The sequence below is a fragment of the Echinococcus granulosus genome (genome assembly GCF_000524195.1).
Source record: "Echinococcus granulosus chromosome Unknown EG_S00003, whole genome shotgun sequence".
NCBI classification, from domain to species: domain Eukaryota; kingdom Metazoa; phylum Platyhelminthes; class Cestoda; order Cyclophyllidea; family Taeniidae; genus Echinococcus; species Echinococcus granulosus.
This window is the reverse complement of record NW_020170383.1, coordinates 143,220-162,471: the sequence shown is the minus strand read 5'-3', so window position 1 is coordinate 162,471 and position 19,252 is coordinate 143,220. Positions and strand designations below refer to the sequence as shown.

At 40.4% G+C, this 19,252-nt stretch overlaps 6 protein-coding genes across 6 annotated transcripts in view; 4 read left to right on the top strand and 2 right to left on the bottom strand. All coding sequences in view use genetic code 11, as the record gives it.

Moving 5' to 3' along the window:
* The window catches only part of EGR_00699 (hypothetical protein), a gene marked incomplete at both ends in the record, with an annotated part of 4,604 nt that extends 3,956 nt beyond the window's left edge, over positions 1–648 (top strand). The window contains one exon of the mRNA XM_024489948.1: positions 526–648. Within this exon, the coding sequence (XP_024355351.1) occupies positions 526–648 (123 nt within the window). The remainder of the gene's footprint in view (positions 1–525) is intronic.
* Positions 649–1,561: 913 nt separating this feature from the next.
* EGR_00698 (hypothetical protein) lies at positions 1,562–2,658 on the top strand (the record flags this gene model as incomplete). Its single annotated transcript, XM_024489947.1, has 2 exons — positions 1,562–1,845; positions 2,562–2,658. 2 exons carry the CDS (start codon positions 1,562–1,564, stop codon positions 2,656–2,658), a joined length of 381 nt encoding a protein of 126 aa, XP_024355350.1.
* A 483-nt stretch (positions 2,659–3,141) lies between these two features.
* Positions 3,142–4,968, top strand: EGR_00697 (hypothetical protein; the record flags this gene model as incomplete). Its single annotated transcript, XM_024489946.1, has 3 exons — positions 3,142–3,276; positions 3,352–3,431; positions 4,938–4,968. The coding sequence occupies 3 exons, from the start codon at positions 3,142–3,144 to the stop codon at positions 4,966–4,968; spliced, it is 246 nt and encodes an 81-aa protein (XP_024355349.1).
* Positions 4,969–5,197: 229 nt separating this feature from the next.
* On the bottom strand, positions 5,198–6,688 carry EGR_00696 (hypothetical protein; the record flags this gene model as incomplete). The annotated part of the gene is made up of 2 exons (XM_024489945.1): positions 5,198–5,276; positions 6,375–6,688. The coding sequence occupies 2 exons, from the start codon at positions 6,686–6,688 to the stop codon at positions 5,198–5,200; spliced, it is 393 nt and encodes a 130-aa protein (XP_024355348.1).
* A 5,119-nt stretch (positions 6,689–11,807) lies between these two features.
* Positions 11,808–12,795, top strand: EGR_00695 (SWI/SNF-related matrix-associated actin-dependent regulator of chromatin subfamily E member 1-related protein; the record flags this gene model as incomplete). The annotated part of the gene is made up of 3 exons (XM_024489944.1): positions 11,808–12,254; positions 12,364–12,531; positions 12,595–12,795. The coding sequence occupies 3 exons, from the start codon at positions 11,808–11,810 to the stop codon at positions 12,793–12,795; spliced, it is 816 nt and encodes a 271-aa protein (XP_024355347.1).
* Positions 12,796–13,058: 263 nt separating this feature from the next.
* On the bottom strand, positions 13,059–17,147 carry EGR_00694 (Macrophage erythroblast attacher; the record flags this gene model as incomplete). The annotated part of the gene is made up of 9 exons (XM_024489943.1): positions 13,059–13,157; positions 14,113–14,302; positions 14,513–14,643; positions 14,803–14,920; positions 15,837–15,913; positions 16,304–16,638; positions 16,740–16,857; positions 16,888–17,058; positions 17,091–17,147. 9 exons carry the CDS (start codon positions 17,145–17,147, stop codon positions 13,059–13,061), a joined length of 1,296 nt encoding a protein of 431 aa, XP_024355346.1.
* Positions 17,148–19,252: the final 2,105 nt, after the last annotated feature.

Here is a 19,252-nt window from a genome sequence, read left to right as displayed (position 1 = left end):
ATGCAATCGTACAGTACAGTATTCTGGAGTACAATCGTACTCGAGAATAAGCCTATTAGTGAGACTTCCTTAGATGTTGGACATTGGTCGCTGCGTCGCAGAGCCCAATGGGCATTGTCTGCAGTTCATAAAGCCGTCCACGAAAGGGGGTGGTCCGCTGGCACTGTCACCAGTGGAGTAATTTCGGTGAATCTTTTATCTATCCCACCCTTCATCCTCTCGTAACAAGCATGCTTTATTGGGTAGTGATAAATAAGGGTTACATTGCAACAGTAGAAAATCAGTTGGGCTGTGTAAATGCTGCTTACTAACAATTATAAGTAGCTGACTTGTGTCCAAAATAAGCGATACTGAAGATTTCAAACTGCAAAACCGTGGTACTATTCTACTGACATAACATTTACATATTTCAAAGGTAGTAGCGGACTTTTGTAATCTGATTAGAATGCTTTCGAAATGGTGTAAGTAAGCAGTTGTTTTGAAGTGTACTTTTAAAATTCACTTAATTCCTTTAATCCATTTCAGCTTACTGCAACCCACTTCATTCTAGTATTTTTTTATTTAAAAATGATAATTATGTCAAGTTATGATCTACTATGGCTAAGGTACGGGTGTTTGAGCAGTCAACAACAACTAAGTCAAAACTGACCAGCAGTTTCGTAATGCTTTGATAGCTGGTTTGACTTTGCGCTATATTAAGTGAACAATTAAGTCTTCACAGATTGTAATTTTGGTCAGGCGGTATAGCCTTCGGGTCCCGCTAGTAGTCTAAATTCTTTTTTACGTCAGTAGTATACGATTGGCCAGACTTCTGCGACTTCTTACGACTTCAGGGAAGCCTCCTGGAGCCAGAGCATTGTCCTGCTGATTGTGTGGGCAGAAATACTTACGCATTTAGAACGTCAGCTTTAGATGCCCTACTAATGGGAGGTATTTCGGTTGGAAAATTGAAGTGATTTATGTACTTTCTCCTTCCATTTATGGCTGAGACATTGATGGTATGTATCTTCAAAGGAGCACATTTAAGTGTGTCTTATATCAAATTAAATTCCAATATATTTGTTTATTCAGGTACTGCAATCACATCGTCCCATGCGGTTATCATAGCTGAGTTGCATTTTTAAATTTAAATTTTGCTACTGACGATCCTTTCCTAGGCTTGATTGGGCTCTGCATTTAAGGTCGCTGAAATATTTTCAGTAGTCGCTTTAACACTGTGAGCAGTTTTTTTTTTATGTAGATAGATAAAACTAGACTATGCATATAGTTCGAAGAGTCAGATTGGAACATCACCTCGTCCAGTGATTTACGTACCTACTGATACTCAAAGATCGTCTTGTTTAATTACAGTGTCTACTTCTGTCCAAGTTGGCGAACCCGCAACTCCATCGAATGCTGTTTACTGGCGTTGGCATTTGGCTCACAATGCCAAATGAGTCACCACAGCAATTTTCTACAAGCACATGTTTATAGAAAGGTCACTTAGGCTTCATTGCACTCTAGTGGACACTTTTTTTCCAACTTTTTAGCCCCGTGTCCATTTCATCATCACACTGCACAAATGGCGCCAAGGACATGGGTCTCGTTGTTCCTCCTAACATTGGCTCTTGCCGTCTTAGCTGCGGATATGAAGGCGTTTAGGGCATGTTTGGAGGTCTGCAATCAACGCTATAAGCAATGCCTTAAAAAGACAGAGGGTATGTGGAGAGATTTCCACAAAAACGTGAACAACATTACGAGGATTGCAAACAGATGCTGCCTCTATCGTGCCAACTCTAGGCGAGCTACGGAGATGGATAGCCTAGGCGCCTGTGCTAGGGTTCGTTGCAATGCCGCACTTTGGGGGTAGGTTCTTGGAAGGCCTTTACGAGTCTTGATGATAAACACTTCTCTCTCTTTGTTACAGCCAAACAAGATTTAATGAGATTTAATTATTTCTTCTACTCATTATTTAAACATTGAGTACTTCTAATCAGTAACAAGTATTCCGCAGTACTAAAAACTGGCGATGAAATGAGGTGATAAAAAGCAGAATGGTAATATTTTCCGTATTTACTCGATTTCGATGACAGCTGCCCAGGAGACAACGATCTATGTTTATATTAATTCCATTCAAAGGAATTTGAAGGAGTTTGCTTAACACTCTTTCAATCTCAGAGGACTTAAAATCTTGACGACATTTAAGGGCTGAAGGTTTTGAAGCTGGACTACCACATTTTTGACACCTTGTTCTTGTTTTGCTGTCATCACGGGAGTCTGTTAGACCAGTGAGAGGTTTCAATGCAGGTTCCTGCGTGTTCAACAGAGTGAGAAGGGCAAATAAAACCCTGGCTTTCAAATTTGTAACTTCTCAATGCAAATAAATGTCATCAACAACTTTTCTATAGGCTAAAGTTAAGGTGTGAACTCTTTGAGAGCTGAAAGTCGCTTCTAGAGTTCTAAGGCTGGTGGCAATGGTGTCCAGGACTTCATTAAATCCCTTTTCACATTGTTCGGCTTTTATATTACAGCTGAACTTCAATTAAAGGAGGAAATATTTAAGCACTCTTCCAAAATTTTAGTTGCGAAATAAGAAAACGACACGAGGGTGAAATATCCCAATCGGAGAGGGAGCATCTTGCTCAGGAGGAGGAGGAGCATGGTGGTCGCTCATACTAAAGTCCGCTCCTACAAAATTGAATGCCTGCCGAGGAATTTTACCACCATATATTCCTGGAAGTTGATTTTGTGGTTTTAAATTTCATCCAGAAATTCTTTAATGAATATTTTTAATTTCAACCTTCATTATGACTACTTAACTGACTCCTTGCAAGGGTTTGTCGCCATCTCTCTGGGGCCTGTCAGGAATGCGAAGTCACGTTATATAACTGTCTGCCTTTTCAAAAAGAGTTCGACCGCGAGGTCTTGATGGGTCTTGGAGGGTCGCAGCAACTTACCGGTTGAAATGACGAATGCGTCAAAATAGAGGGTAGAGATAACGGAAACGGATGTTAGATGGATAAATTACGACCTTGAAACCCGTCAGTCCAATTAAAGGTGCGGTTCACTCATTAAGTTTGGCACTTTGATGCACATAAAGTGCATTCTAATGAGACGTATAAATATGACAGCTCTCTGATAAAGTCTACCTAACAGGTAATAATGAGTGCCTATCTTCTAGCCATACTTTTTCTCACCACCACATTAGCGGTTGCGTCTGACTCCAGTAAAGATTTGGGAGAGTTTCGCGACTGCGTCAAGGTCTGCTCAGATCAGTATTGGAAGTGTCTGGAGCAAGTGGGTAACTTGTGGAAAGATTTTGCGAAAAACCGGCGCAAAATCTTTCCTATCATAAATGCTTGCTGTATGAAGAAAGCACGCAGGGAGGATGCCTCACCCGAGGACAGTTTTGCAGCCTGCACGCGAATAAGGTGTGGAGCCCTCCTCTTTGGGTAAGTTAGACCACATTGAAAGCGCCTCTAAATTCCGGGCTTGGTTTCTTAGTTTAAAACAAATTAGGCTTATTTGACCTCATTAATATATCCCTAGCCTTTGTGATCACCTTCTTTATGTGAAGATGTGTGGTTATGTCTAGGAGGAGATGCTACCAAACGGACTCAGTTGCCATTTAGATCGTAGGGCTGAGGGATTCGTCAAATACTAGTATTCCAAAATTCATCCAGGCCGAAAAATCCTCCTTGAAACTCACCGTCTGATAACAAGGTAGTAATGACAAGCAGCGACGAGGATGCTTACGCATCTGTCCACTCTGGCCAATTTTTTACAAGGAATATTAAAAAGGCTTAATTTTAAAGAAAATAATTAGTAGGTGGTTTTCTGCCCTAATGTACGCGGTAGCTGGTGCCCTCACTATTTTCACAGTCTTGTCTACAAAACCCAATGGTCACGAGACCGTACAATCCAATTGGTTACTCAGCTTTAAATTAATTCCCAGAAATCACTATTCCCACCAACACGAGATATTAACGCGATATGTCTTTATAAGCATCACAAAAAATTTTTAAAGAATTGCATGCAATGCCTTATTTTGCAAAAAAATAAATGTAACACATTGTTATTGGTATCTATCCATGATCCGCGCACTTAAAACTTATATTTTTTTTTATATGTGGCATGCTTGAAATACTGCTATTTAGTGGTGGAAAGGAAATACAATAAATTTCCATCGTATCTTTCCATGACTCGAGCATGTAAAAATTTTATCTGGTTTAGTGCAGTGCATTTAAATTACTGCTGTTTAGAAGAGGGAGTGTTAATTGAATGAGAAGACCTTGATGAAATAGTTCATTCAAAGGCATTTAAAAACTGTCAAGCAATCAAACTATCAGAGTGATTGATCCGAAATCTTTTTGCCATTACGGACTATTATACGCCCTCTTCAATGTATTTATGATAGAGCTCATCTGTACAGGTAAGAAAGTTCATTTGGATAGAGCTGAACAGTACTGGCAAGCCCATTTTTGCATAAACAGGGCTGCTTAAATAATGGTGTAAACACAATGCAAGATTTACATCCTGCCCAAGTCTCTGCAACACAATTTAAACAATGCGGTCTTCTTGTAAACATCCGTTATTTTTTTACTTAGGTCCAATGTTACGAAATAAAAACCGTCAAAATGCCCATTATATATTTTACTTTAGATTCGCCAGCTATGTGCAGAGGAAAAGTTGTCATGAAGTTTCGCCCGAAAAAACATCCCAAGTCTAACCAAAATGATTTCACTTGAATATTATAATGACCACTATTACATAGGATCAAGGGCTGGTGCAACTCAGCAAATTCACTACTCGTGTTTTTAAATAAGTAGATTTGTCTATAGGAGTGGTTAATTTAGTATTAGCGGCACAATATTTGGTCAAAGTTATGGACAAACCACATTGAACTCCTCTTTTAAGGTATTTTGACGTCCTTCTTACCACTTTTTACTCCCTTCTAGATGCCAAATCGTGAAGAACCGCAAAGGCTAAACGTCATACGATTTGAAAACTATTAACAAAAGGCTCTAAGAAGGAGTTTTTTATACTAATTTTGTATCTATGCCGGCATACTTTGCTTCATACTTTTGTTTGTTTTTCTGCTGGCTTTCATCTGGGGGATTGGTTGAAAAAAACGAAGAAGGCATTGTAAGGGATGTATAAAGCAGCCGAAACTTGGCGTCAACACATGCAATAGGAATGAAAATATGCAACTAGAGTCCTAGTCATGGTCCTTTTGCTTCAAATGCTCCTTCTCATCTTCCGAAAGGAAACCGGAATGCTTCTTTTGAATTTGGCATCTAAAAATAAAAAAAATGATCTGCACACTGTACACTAATCGTCTAATATAAGTGTGTAATATCGATTAAAATAACTTTGCAACTTCAGCATTAAACTAGCTATTTAAAGTTTCCTCAAGGTCACATCTGCTGTTAAGTTAATTTCAGTAAAGGTTGTGGTGGTTTGCGGTCTCACTTGACCCTGTCATACTACTCGAGCACTTCAGCCTCCACAGATTATCCTTCCCCTATGTGGTATAGCGTTGAGGCGTTGAGAATGTGCGTTCTTCCAAAGTACTTCTTATTATTATGAATTCAGGGAAGACTTAGGGTTCCACAACAGTTGCAGAGGCAAGCAGGGATTTATAAGCACTCTGGAAGTACTGCTTGACTACTTAGCTTTTAGTAATTAACTACTGTAACAAAGTTAGACGGCTTGACATAAATTCCCTTACCTTTCTTTGAGGCAATAAAGTATTTTCATACATATTAGGTTTATCGCATAAGTAAATGAGATGTTTAGAGATATTGCAGAAAACAGGCAGGTTTTTAGCAAACAAAAAAGTGGCAAAGCGTTTAGATTTGCCTTTCTTTAGTAAAAAAACGAAGGAAAGCAAGGTCTGTAAACATTTTTTTTAACAAAAACACGGATCCAAGATATATATGCGAGATCTTTGGACAGCAAAAAGACAAATGTTGAGTTGATTTGTTTAATTGTGCTACACTTTTCCAATTTACAGATGTTTAAATTACCTAATTTGACACTAAGGAAATACCAACAAAATAATACTCTGCATTTTTTCCAAAAATTTAAGGAGATTTTTAAAAAGTGTGGTATAAATTTGAAATAGGAGTAACTGTGCGTTAGAGCGTATTGTTCAAACATTGATGGGAAATAGTATAATTTAGCTAAAAAACTAAGTTTTATGTTGTTCACGAGAAAGGACTTACTGGGTGCGGAATAAATAAACTATGAAGACGAAACCGAGTGCTTTAAAATGACAGCTTAAAAATAGCAAGCCGATCAAATCACATCCTGCTGCATTTAGAGGCCCAAACATGAATGAATGTGAGAGTCTGGGGGAGGAGCGATTGACAGGATTGACAAGTGAAACCTACCCCCAGAGCACAGCTCCACATCTGATTCTAGTACAAGCTGCAAAGCTGTCTTCGGGTGTGGAGTCCTCTCTTGTCTCACCACGAAGGCAACACTTTCTCAAGTGGCGCAAAATAGCCTTCTTATTTTTGAAAAAATCAGTCCAAAGATCATGCACTTTCTTATTGCATTCAGCATTCAAGTCAGAGCACCTTTGAATGCAGGCCTTAAAATACTCAAATCTTTCATCTGCTTGAGCTGGTTGAATATTCGGCGAGGCTAGAACGATGAGGAGCAACGCCACGAAGCAAGGATAACACGGATGGCAGACGTGCATGGCTAGAGGTCCTAACTGTTTCGCAGGCTCCTTTTAAATGCGCGAGAATTTTGTGGAATCCGTTTTGTTTACAGAGCTTTAGTAATGTTTATCCATTGGCAGATATCTAGTGCGCTTCGTGTATCAAACCTGCATCGGCAGCTGACATGCGTCGGTTAAAACTATTTCCGTGACATCAGGCCGAATGCGGAGCATCATGATTAAAAAAACATGAAATTTGACGGCGCTAAAATCATTGTGGCCTTGAAGATGTCACGCCTGCATGATCAAATAAGCTGACATGCGTACATCACTGCCGGCAGTCCTCTGTCCGTTTACTCCTCTAAATGGGTACAGAATCTTTTGACCTTTTGTCCATTTAGAGGGCGATTTAATTCTCTTTTTTTAAAGTAACAACAACCATGGAAGTAGATTTTCCTTTTGAACAACGATTAGGTCACCTCAAAGTTTACAGTGAACATGGTTATGTGAGCTGTCTTTTAAATAGCAGAAGAATGGTTCCCATTGCTTAAAATTTCCTCCTCATATTCTTCACACTTGTTGCCCTTTGATTATTTAAACAAAATAAGGGGGCAAGTTTACTTGATGCGATTGAGGTGGCATACATGAGTGTTTGAATATGTTTTTAAGGTGGTAGGTGGTCAGCCTGTATTACCTCAGTGGCTGAGCAGCCATCACCAATCTTTAAGGCGATTATGAATGCCTAAGCTTCAGAAAAATCACCTATCTGGTACTACACAGATGTGCTTTCCTCTAGCCAGTCTTCTCAACCCTGGGGTCTATTGCCGGAGGTAGGGGAAAGACACGGGCAAAGAAATGTCACAGGTAAAATTAGCTAAGTTTTAACAAATTGAAGCAATCTAAGTTGGTACTTTTCCCAACTCAATTACACACTTAAGAGCTGTAAGGTTCGTTTTAAAAATGTGTCCAAGTAACCCAATATTTGGTAAAAACCGGGCTACGGAGCAATTTCTTTCTCCAGGAAAAATTTTTACATAAACTTACTTATTCTAAGGGAAATTTGACGTCGAATAATAAGTCTGCCATGTACAACTAAACAAAATGGAGGCGAGATACGCCCGGCACTATTAATCACGCATTATCCCATATAAATGATAAGACGATACAAATTTACCTAATAACGAGTCACATCCAGCAGTGATTTAGGTTAAAAATAGGATTTGGGCCGCGAAATTTTCCAAAATGACTCTTTGAATAAAGCATTTGATGATACTTGCAAACTCGACCACTGGAAAAACCCAAATGCGTATATAATTCTTATCAAAACATAGAATATGCTTATTTTTTAAAAATTAGCTGATTTCTTTTTAAAGTGCTTATTTGTGCAAGCGAAACGTTTTACACAGCATCAATATTTAAACGGCCGGCTGTTTTTCGTACATATCCTAAGAGAATTGAAACAATTGTTTTCCAAACAAAATATATATTACATAGACTTGTAAGTGCTTAAGACAGCAATATTAAAGGTGAGAAAATAATCATAATTATTACTAATGGATAGCATACAAATAGGTGCTCATCCCATACTTTAATGTCAGGCTGGGGTGCCTGTGGCTTAAACAAAACCATTAAAATTAATTTCTTTTTAACTTAAGGGACGAATTGGCCCACCAAACAATTTGTTTATAGACCTATATTTGAATTAAATCGATTTAAGTTTGCCATTAATTCCTACTTACCCCCATAACATGGCTCCGCAGTTAATCCTCGCACAGGCTCCAAAACTATCATTGGGACTTGCGTCCTCCCGATACTCATTTAGCAGACAGCACTTTCTTGTTTGGAGCGCAATTCGCCTCTTATTAGCATAGTAATCCACCCACAAGTGTTTGACCTGTTTACTGCAATCCATGTAGAGGATGGAGCAGCGCTTGATGCAGGATTTGAAGCGCTGAAAAATCTCCGCCTCTGTTGCACTAAGAGATATATCCGCCGTGAGTAGAATCACTAGAAGGAGGGCTGTGATGCAACAACCCATCACGGGCGCCTACCAGATTCAAATCACCGAGTTATTTTGGGATGGTATTTATACTCGACTAGGCGATGTTTTGATCAGTGAGGCTGACCATTCAGTAATTAACTGACTGATCTCCAAAATAAATATTTTGTCGGTATCTTGTGACAGGTGAAATTGTTAATCTCGAAATTCATATTTGATGTTTATGCTGAATCAGAATGGGAAGCAACAACAACAAATCAGTTTTGATAGTAGTGATTGGTAAATAGTTGAGACTTTGGGCCTTCAACATTGTTCCCTTGCTAATTTTAATGCTTTGGTGAAAGTAAATGAGGGAATCATCGACTTACTCCTTCGAATATCATTAGTAGGTAGCAATTCCTCTAATGCGACTGCATTGCATTAGTTTTAACCCTGGATAGTGGGTAATTGTTGTCCACAGGAAGGCTTTTTTAGGATCAAAGCAAAATTCCTATATTCTGTTCAAATATAAGGAATGCTTTGAAAGTTCAGGTTAATGTCCATGTCTCTGTTTCACGGTAAAGCAGCTGCATTTAATTCCAAAAGTACTTTAAGCTAAGCAATTGGATGACTACATTGGGGTTGGGACTTCCATCCTCTACCTGTACCTCTCCCGTCCACCTTGCACGCTACTAATAAACCATCTTCCATGAAAGCATGTCCAATTCCATCTTCTGGAAGGGCTTCTTGGGAATACAAAATCTTAATCCCCGTTTACAAGATAAATATGGACGCAGAAAATTTGATTATGTCAGGACTAAAGTACTGAAAAAAGTTGATTGTTTAGCCAATACTCGGTTCTAATAAAGGGACCGCAAGGGGCTCCGGATGGCCTGCAGAACATGTTAGTAGCCCTAGGCCCTATTAAACGTCGGCAGTACATTTTCCGCATCCTTTCACCTTTAGGAAAGTCCCAAAGCGCTGCGGTGGTAGCTGCAGAAAGCTAAACTTCTGAGCGATAATACTTAGCAGAGCGGAAGAAGTGCATATGCTACTGATTTAATAACCGGTGAGGATCCACAACAGAAGGACCGGAAATAACGCCTACCTTTGGCAACTACCCCGGTGCTGTGATCTGCAGGAAAGCCATTACCACCTAGCTGTGAACCACTTGGAGAAGTTTGCAATGGAGCTGTCTACCATACCTACATAAAGATGTCAAATATGTGAATACTTGGTACCTTCTTCGACTCACTACTGCCTGAAGCGAACCTGGTTAGATAACATAGATGGACAGCACTGAAGTATCAAACCACCTTCCTTTGTTATGTGACTGCTTTTAGGTCAGTATTTCTACGAATGGTGATGGCCCTCAGTGCAGTTTCCACACAGGACGGAACTCCAGATCCGGCAAAGTTGCCTAAAGGAGTCAGTAATTTTGCAGTTGCATAGAAATTAGATGAATGGAGCAGATGGCTTGTGGGTGTTTCCATACACGACCCATTACATTGTGACGGCTGACTCGGGGAGTTGATAAAGGGGAGCGCAGAGGATGATGCTCAAAAGAGGAGAGGAGCTGTGTGACATGTTAGTTGATTGTTTAATTCCTGGATTTGATATAGGGCCCCTCTTAGGTGCTCCACTATTGTACCTTCGCTAAGCAGTCTAGCCTCCGGGTCATGTCAGTAGCCTCAAGCCCTACTGCAGGTCAGCAATACATATTCTGCCCAAGTGTTATGTCTTCTTCCATCTTTAGGTGAGTCTCAAGATGCTACTAAAACAATAAATCAAGAAAATGCAGCATTCATAATCCAACAAGAAGTTATTCTATAATTTCTCGTCCAACTGCAATACTTATGAATCATCGAACACTATGAAGGTCTACGAATATCAATAAAAGTGGAAAACTTATATTCACTTGTCAATTATCGGAAGCTCTAGGACATATATATCGCCTTGCAAAACAATCTTAATGTAAATATACGGTCCATGCGTCAATTAAACGAGCAAATTGGATACACAATCCATCTGAGTTACACACATTGACACCATTGAGAAGACATGATAAAAAATTTAATCATTTTGGCTGTACTATTTTCCATTAACAAAAGCGCGAAATGACTATGAGTCAAAACTGCAGTGAAAACAGTAAAATCCCAATCAAAACATTAGTGATTTGTTAGGCAGTGAAATTCGGAAGATATAAACTTCACACAAAGCAGGTTTGGTTATTACTCAGTCAAAATTTTAAGATTGTCATAATGCACGATAGTTTGAATGTACCTTTTAGATAAAAAGCGTTTAGTTTTCACCAACCTCGCACCTGAGAGGGCGCCATCAGCTGTCAAACGATAAAAGTAATCTGTGAAAATCTAACAAAGTGCAGAGATAAGACGTCAACTTCTGTTTTGAAGCGAAAAGAAAAATTAAAAATAAAAAGGTGGCAGCGTTATAGCACAGTGCTCTTTTATCCCTTTAATGCGCCTTTGATGGCGCGATAGCCTTAAATCTGCAAGGATTGTACTTCCGCTAAGCAGCATGACATCCGAGACATGCTAGTAGCTTCTAAGCCCTTCTGTACCGTAGTTGTGCATTTTTCGCCACACCGATATGACTTCTTACGCCTTCAGTAAAGACTCGGCGTCCTGCAATGGAATAACGACGCTGTAGACTCAACAAAGTTGATTTAAATAAGCATCATGCTAGAATAGGCATTAGAAGAAGATGTCGGGTAAAAAGGGTGACAAATAGATTCACCCTACGTTTAGGACTTAAAGTGAAAGAAATCTGTCCCATTTGTTAATATAGAAAATTGCATTAAAGTACAAACAAAAGGGGTAAATGCGAAACATTGAGAACTGGATTCCGTATAATCATTTAACACCGATTCTAAGCATAAGCAAACAGGAGTGCTTCTGCATACTAAAAATCTGAATTATAACTTACTTTTAGTGAGCAGTTAAGCGCGGATATTGTATAAATAATAACTGACTTTACATTTGATTAAAAAGCCGCTTTGCCAAAATTTAAAATAAAAACGGCCAAAATTAACAATTTTTTGGGATATAAACATAGAAACCAACATTCCCAGCCTACAGTAAAAAATTAACAGAGATGAAGGTCAATTCAAGGTTATTTTATGTATGACAGAAGCGTCAATCTTCACTAGCATCCAACAAAATGCGGTCCTACGGTCCAAATGCGCCGCCAAAACCATCTTCAGCTTTTACTTTATACATGCGACACCGCTGCAGTCAGTCTAATGATCTGATTTCGCGGCCTTTTAACGAACGGCGTCGCATAATTAGCAGTGAATGGTCATCTCTATCCCAGGAACAAAAGCAGGTATACTACAAGCAAGCTATTGTAGAACGAACAAAGTATGAAGAAGAGTTTGCCGAATACAAGAAGACGGATGAGTATAAGGACTGGCTTGCCAAGCAAGAACATAACAAATCTTTATCCCGAAAAAAGAATGGCAAGTCTTCGTCAAAAGAGACACATGAAGATGTTGACAGCTTTGAGGATGAATATTCTTCGAAATTTCGTCGAATCCCAATATTTACCCATGAATTTCTTGAATACAATAGGGAAAGAGAGACGTCACTTCGTCATATTCGCAAGCAGGTAAGTTTTCCTGTTTATAACACCCGTTTATTCCTACTAATAAGCTAGAGTGGATGCAGAGTGATTCCTTTTACGACGGTCTCATTTTTTTCCTCTAATTTTATTTCAGGTCACCAAATTAGACGAGGAAACTGCCTTGCTAAGTAAACACATTGATAATCTCGCTGGTGCCGAAACGAATTTGGAGCAACAGATCAAGTTGGCCGAGGCTACCTTGGCTTCCGAGGAAAGCATCCTAGCTAAACTTAATAAGGAGTTAGTGGCCACATTCTCGGACGTAAGTTTACCCCACTGTTGTTCAAAAACCCACGCGTGAGCTAATATCCCAACTCTGCTATAGCTTCCAGTGCCCAACCCGGACGTCTCGACTCGGTCGCCAAACAAAGGCGTTGAAAGGATTAATCCCAATAACATCGAATCCTACTTATCCAGGCTGGCCGAGCTGACAAGCTCTGGACATCACGAAGCTTTAAAAGCTAAGGCTCGAGACCGTCTGAAGGCCGCCGTGCAGTGCGGCACACTGTCCGTGTGCTCCATTTGAGTCTTGATTACATTCGCATCTACTTGCCACTTCGAGTTTGGTGCCACTTCAAAGTCGACAACCGTTCTAAAGCTTCTATTGCTCTAGCCTTCTTCTATTACAAAGCATAATGAGAGGCAGATGCATTGGATGTAGCCGTGCAAAGATAGGTTGAATATAAGTCAGGGCAGAGGAGAAGTATGTACATGAAGGGAAGAAAGAAGCGCAAATGAAGCTCATTCCAGTCGAAGCGAGCGATGGAAAGGTTGGCTAGAAAGCCTTCGTTAAAGTATGTAAACACGTTTTGCTTCGCTTGCGTCAAATGTCTCGCCCGACCTGGGGCATGTCAGCTTGCCGTCCGGGCCCGTCAAGTCTGCTATTCCCTGAAAGTGAAAATACACCTATTCTTAGTGTTACAGCGCACAAACATTAGTATCTAAATATCCAATCCCAATTCATGCTTAGTTCAGCAGGTCTCAAGAAAAAAATCAGATATGGCATGCAGTAAAAAAGGAAATTCTCAGGTTTAACGATGTCATTCGGGTGCGCCTATCCTCGGCGTTCGTCAATTTTTAGGCTAAATTAAGGCGCAAAATATCCGCGCAGATAGCGCTTAAACAGTGCCGATGATTTTGGCAACCTTACTGAGCACAGAATTGTGCTGTCTTTGATCAGATGTTTCTCCTAGCGGATTGCAACTAAGAGGCAACTAGAGTGTGCCGTAAGCAGTATTGTTGCAATCAAATTTTCTTCGTAGATAGCAGGGAGTGGTTCGATGGTTTGACGTCTCACGATTTATTTGATGAACACAACAGTCGAGAAGAACTTTCCTGTTAGCTTACGTTATCTAGGCATACACGAATACCGGGGAATAACTAGTTCTAAAGGCACGGCTACACCTAAAATAGATGCATAGGTAACGCTTGGGTGGCGTCGCCAATTTGGAAGTTAGCCTTTAAACGATACATCTGACTTCTAACAAGGCGTATATTCAAGCATTACGGTTGGTAAAAATTATTCAGTGCTGTGGAGACGTAGCACTAACTGGCCATCGGACGCCTAGAGCAGTTAAAACGAAGTATTCGAACTCAACAACGCAACTTATACGGAAAGGCATCTATTTGAATACTGCCTTGAACAAATGGTTAACCCATTTGGCTCACTATCCATACCCTCCTCACTCGTCATACCTCGTCCGTGGATATTCCAGAGCGTGCTGGTCTTACGGTACATCAAGCACAGGGCAGAAACAGCAAAATTAGATAGATCTACTATCCTCCACTGGCTTAACTACGGGTCACATGCATAAACATGGAGGCAATCAAAAAGTGTGATCACCTGTTGACTGTAAACGTAACCGTTCGGCAGCGCCATGGGTGGGTTGTCATCATTCATGACAAGGCCTGTTTGATAGCACGTGAGAACAGAGTGGTCGTGGCGTCCGAAGAGAAGATTTTGTGCGAAGCGATTAATGAGTGGATGGCAGACCACGCAATCCGGGTGACGCGACTTCGAGTTGTAGCAAAAGCTGAGACAGCGAAGTGACAAGATATTTCAGGAGGTGGCATTAAATGGTGTAATACGGGTAGGGGGCAAGGCCTGTTTATTCGACAGCGGATAAATTAAGCGAAGCATGGATATGATAAGCTAGTCGTTTTAAGGATTAACAATTTGGTACTCTAAACAGGGTGTTGAGCCATCGATCCAGGGCGTACGCGTTTACGCCAAAGGGGCTTACTGAGTCTTGATGGCGGTAATGCCTGCGCGAACCGCCAACGAGAAAGGCGTGGGTGAAGTGAAAGAGTAAAAGTTCATCAGAGCCAGGTGAAAACGCTTGATAATCCATGCCTCATTGAGCTCATTTTGTGCCTGAGTGGAAAAGAGAGCAAATTAGTGTACCTCAAGTTTTGAGGGGTGGGCTCGCATTGCTACCGGGCAAGGCTTACCACATCCTTACGAAAGATAAATCTCTATTTCCAGCAAAAGAATACCAGATTAATCAGTTTGGAAGCCGAGGAAATAACTCACAGCTTTTGCGTCGACTTCTTCGGACGTGCGCATAATAAGGAGCAGCATCGCCTGACCCAAACGCCGGGTTTTGTAGTCATCGTCTTGCTGGAAATTACCTAAATATTTGCGCGAATGCCTGAACAGAAAGGGAAGGAATGAAAGAAGCAAAGACAGATAAGTTATTAGTATTTAAAACACTCAGGTGCTCTGTATTCTCTCATTTACTCGACTTCAAAGGATGGCAAAGTCCATTTTTCTACGAGGTACGGGTACCACAAAGAATGTGTCGTTTTTGAGGATTGAGCGAACATGTATGGACATCGGAGCAGCTGCGCGCGCCGTATCCCAAAATTCCCCAACCGGCAGCACACAAACTTCAACCAGTTAAGGAACTGCTTTGCACTCAGTTAGGTATCATTTGCTGGCTAAGTGAGTTAGTTTGATGGCCGGACAAGCCAAAACAGTGTTTTAGAGCGACTTTACACTATTTAAGCATCGTTGGAGCACCGCTTCAAGTACGGTCTACTACTCAGTAGAAAATTCAAACTAAGTATGAATACAACAGCAAGTCCAGTCAAAAAACAAATTCAGGCGTCTCCTTTGCTTTACAATATCAGATACTTTAAACAAAAAAGAAGTTGGGAGAGTATAAAACAGCCTATCCCTAATGATTCCTGATCGAGATTTTACTAGCACTCGAAACGACAACCATCAATCAGATCGAGCGAAATTATCGCACCGTTTATGTGATCTTCGTACAAACAAAAGGATGGGAAAGCAAATTAGCAGCGATATCTGTGTTAGCGTTCAAATGCACAGACAAGGAGGATTAAGCCCCCTCTAGTTCAGTTGGACTGTGCTAATATTAACAATAATCAGGGGGAATTTGAGTCAAAAGGCTTACAACTAAGAAAGCACATTGATAATTGATAATAAGCATTGATAAGCATTGATAATAAGCATTACGGCAATGAACAAGGCATGACACTACATTAGTAAAGACCTGCTGCACTTACATATACGAGACAAATAAAATGCAGGGTTAAACTCACTGTACGGCCTCCAACCTTTTGTTTGCCTTGACGAGGAGATAAAACTCGAAGACACGTAAGTCAAAATCGAAGGTACACTGTAATAAATAGTTAAAGAAATTCGTACATACGTAATAGAAGCAACCTACAAGTGGATCGTAGAATAACCAAGACGATAATTGAAGATGAGAACGCTTCCTTACGAAAAGTATCACAAAACCCAGATGGCTAAAGAAATCATTTGCATCTATATTTTAACACAATAATTATTACGGTATCGTAAAATAAAACCGGCAAAGTTGGTCAAGAAGGAGTTACCAAGGTGAATTCTTGTCGCAAAAAATAGCTCAGGTAAAAAATGGGGAGAGAAAAATGCTAGAAACACAGACCATCGCAGTACTAACGGCGAGCACAGCGCACTCGGGATAACTTTGACCCTTACTACTAGATGGCAGGACCAGTGACTTGAAAAATATCCAAAGGTATACCTCAGCGTGTTTCAACCTGAACTTGGCCTCTTGGAACCACTTATGCGCAGGCTCTGTATCGCCTCTAGATAGGGCCTCCTGGATGGTAAGGGCCTCTTGAAAAATATCTATGAAAATTTTGTCCGCATCGGGACACTGACGAGCCAAGGCTAGGGCCGAACTATAATGGCCCACGGCGAAGAGATGCTCGGCCAAGAGACGATTGCATCGCGACGCAAAAATTCGCTGTTCAGAGTGGGCTTGTGGTGAAGCAGTGACTTTTGTATGACATGATGATTTATTCCCGGGTTCAGCAATAAAACTTTCCACCTGATCGGTAGCAAGCAATGTATTGTCTAAGAAAGCAAAAAGATTGCGCTTCTTAATAAAACAAAATTAGGGCCAACCCTTAACAAACCGCAATGTTGCAAAAAAGCATTTGTTTCAAAAGAAATACCTAGGCCACGGAGGTTTGAGGAGAATTTTCCCTCAAAGTCAGAAGCTTCTTTAAGATTATCGATTCTACGCTTGCAGGAGGCAACAAGCTCCATTTCTTCGTTAAATATTTCATCAGCCTGACGTTAGTTATCAAATAAAAGAAGTACCTTTCGTTTTGAGCCTCGGACGGCAGTTATAACACGCCCAATGAATTCAGCAGCCTCCTCAGATGTGTTGACGTCGCCAAATTTATCAATAATGCGGTTTAAATTGGCACTGTTTTTCTCCAATTCCCGGTGGTTAACTCTATACTTCTTATTCAGAAGCTCATACACAGCCTGATAAATAATACTGAGACACAGATACTTACTTTCATACCCATGTACTCGGTAAGTTCTATTTCGCTACATGACGCAGCAGACGCCATCCTCGGGGAATCTTTGAATTTGGTGAAATGAATCACCCAAGGTAAAACGTAATGGCTGGAATATGCTGCGAACTTAGGCAACGAAATATAACAAACAATAAATATTACCAGAAATTATGGCCACTAACACACATAAAGAGGAGATATTCTAAATCAGATTAAATCAAACGAAAAAAAGTAATAGTGCACTAGCCATAGAATGAGGTGAATAATATTGTAAAGCACTAAGGAATATTCAAAAGGAAGTCAACTGGAATCTTTAAGGGTAAAATTTAACTCAAAAAGCATTAGTCCGGCTTAATGATTGTGCAAGATGCAATATTGTAGTTAGGCTACCACAAATAAATGACCAATTGTGTAATCTACAGCACTGATATCTATAACCCTATCAAGTATTAATTGATATAATTATATTTTAGGGCAAACTAAAAGCAGTACCTAAAAAGTAAATTGATTGTGTTCACGGAGCACTATTGAATCTAATTTTTTCACAATCTGGAACAAAGCTATAACCCTGACACAAATAATATTTTAGCTCTCCGAGTCTTCCATTAAAACAGACGCATAGTACTTGGGCAGACTACATATATTCGGCTTTAGTATGGTTTAAAGATATTGATATGATCTGGAGGCCAGCCCACTTGGCGAATGTGGTACGACGGACAAATTATGTGGCCCCTTTATCGAAAATCGACACTTGAACAAACAACCAACGTATGATAACATTGCTAAATGTGTGTGCTCCCAAGCTATTAGTGTGACACTTTAGTTTTAACTGTCTGTTTTAGAAATGGAGCCCCTTTCTCTCTTTATCATTGTACATTCAAAGAATAAACTGACCACCGCGCCATGCCAGTAGCCTCAAGCCCTACTATACGTCCAATACATTTTGTAATACGATTGTGGTTTATCCCTCGGCACTGGTGAGGCACCACTTTTTTGTACTTCGAATAAGCCCCCTTGTACCTCGCTGGGTGGGCCGGCCTTTTGGCCATGCCAATAGCCCAGACACCTTCTCTGCGCTGAATATATATTCTGCCCAAGTATTGTGTCTTCTTTCGTCTTCAGGGAGTCTCGGAACGCTACAATGTATTCTGCCTGAACATCTTACCCTCTTTCGTCGTAGAAGAAGCGTAGAGGAGGTGTACTGGTAACGACGAAAAAAGAGGCCTACCTTGATGCATATCTATCCTGATTTCTACTGCCATGTAATTACTCCTATAGAAAAAGAGGTGCATGCTTTGCGGATCTGTGGTGGCCAATAACGGAGGGGCTGAAAGTGACTTCAAGTTTTAGCAACTCTTCCTGTCCTGTGCTCCGCACGAAATCTATTATCAACCAAAAAGACACCGCCCGTAAATCAATCAGAAAATTTTGCTACGAAGCTGCCTACCATGCTTTTATAAAAAGCTATTATGCGAAATCGCGATACCTCATCCACTTCTGCACTAGCTAAATGGGACAAGGAAAAATATTTCTAAGAGCTATAAAGCACGAAAGGAGTTGAAGTAGAATGAACTCGAAACCCTATCCTTTCAGAGCATGGTAGTAACAGTATTTTATTTTTAATTATAGTGTTTCTGGAACTAGCTAAGTACACGCGTGATGGCAAAAGTAGTGATTTTTCCTACAAACTCACTATCCACACAGATCAAGAGCTGATTAAGTAAAATTTCGACAAGAAATCAACCACGTTACGCTCAATTATTACTCCAGTTGCATGGGCACTTCCATGACTGGCACAAGTGGCTCGTAGATGTTTTTCCTTTAGTAATGGTTACGATGTCGTGGCAGACGCTGAAGATAAAAATAGAGAAACACTCGAGATCAGGCCCAGAAATCACAGAAGTTACATAACGCGTTTGTGGTTTAACCCATGGTTGGTTTAGGGCCACTTTTTGTGTCTTTGCCCTAGTGCAGCTAAAACTAGGCTTAAATCTTAGCGATATTAGTAGCTCTAAGCTGTTTTTGCACCAGCTGTAGCATCCCGAGACTTCCTGAAGACGAAAGAAGACACAATAGTAGGGCAGAATATATATATTCAGCGTAGAGAAGGTGTTTGGGATACTAGCATGGCCCAAAGGCCAGCCACCCAGCAAGGCACA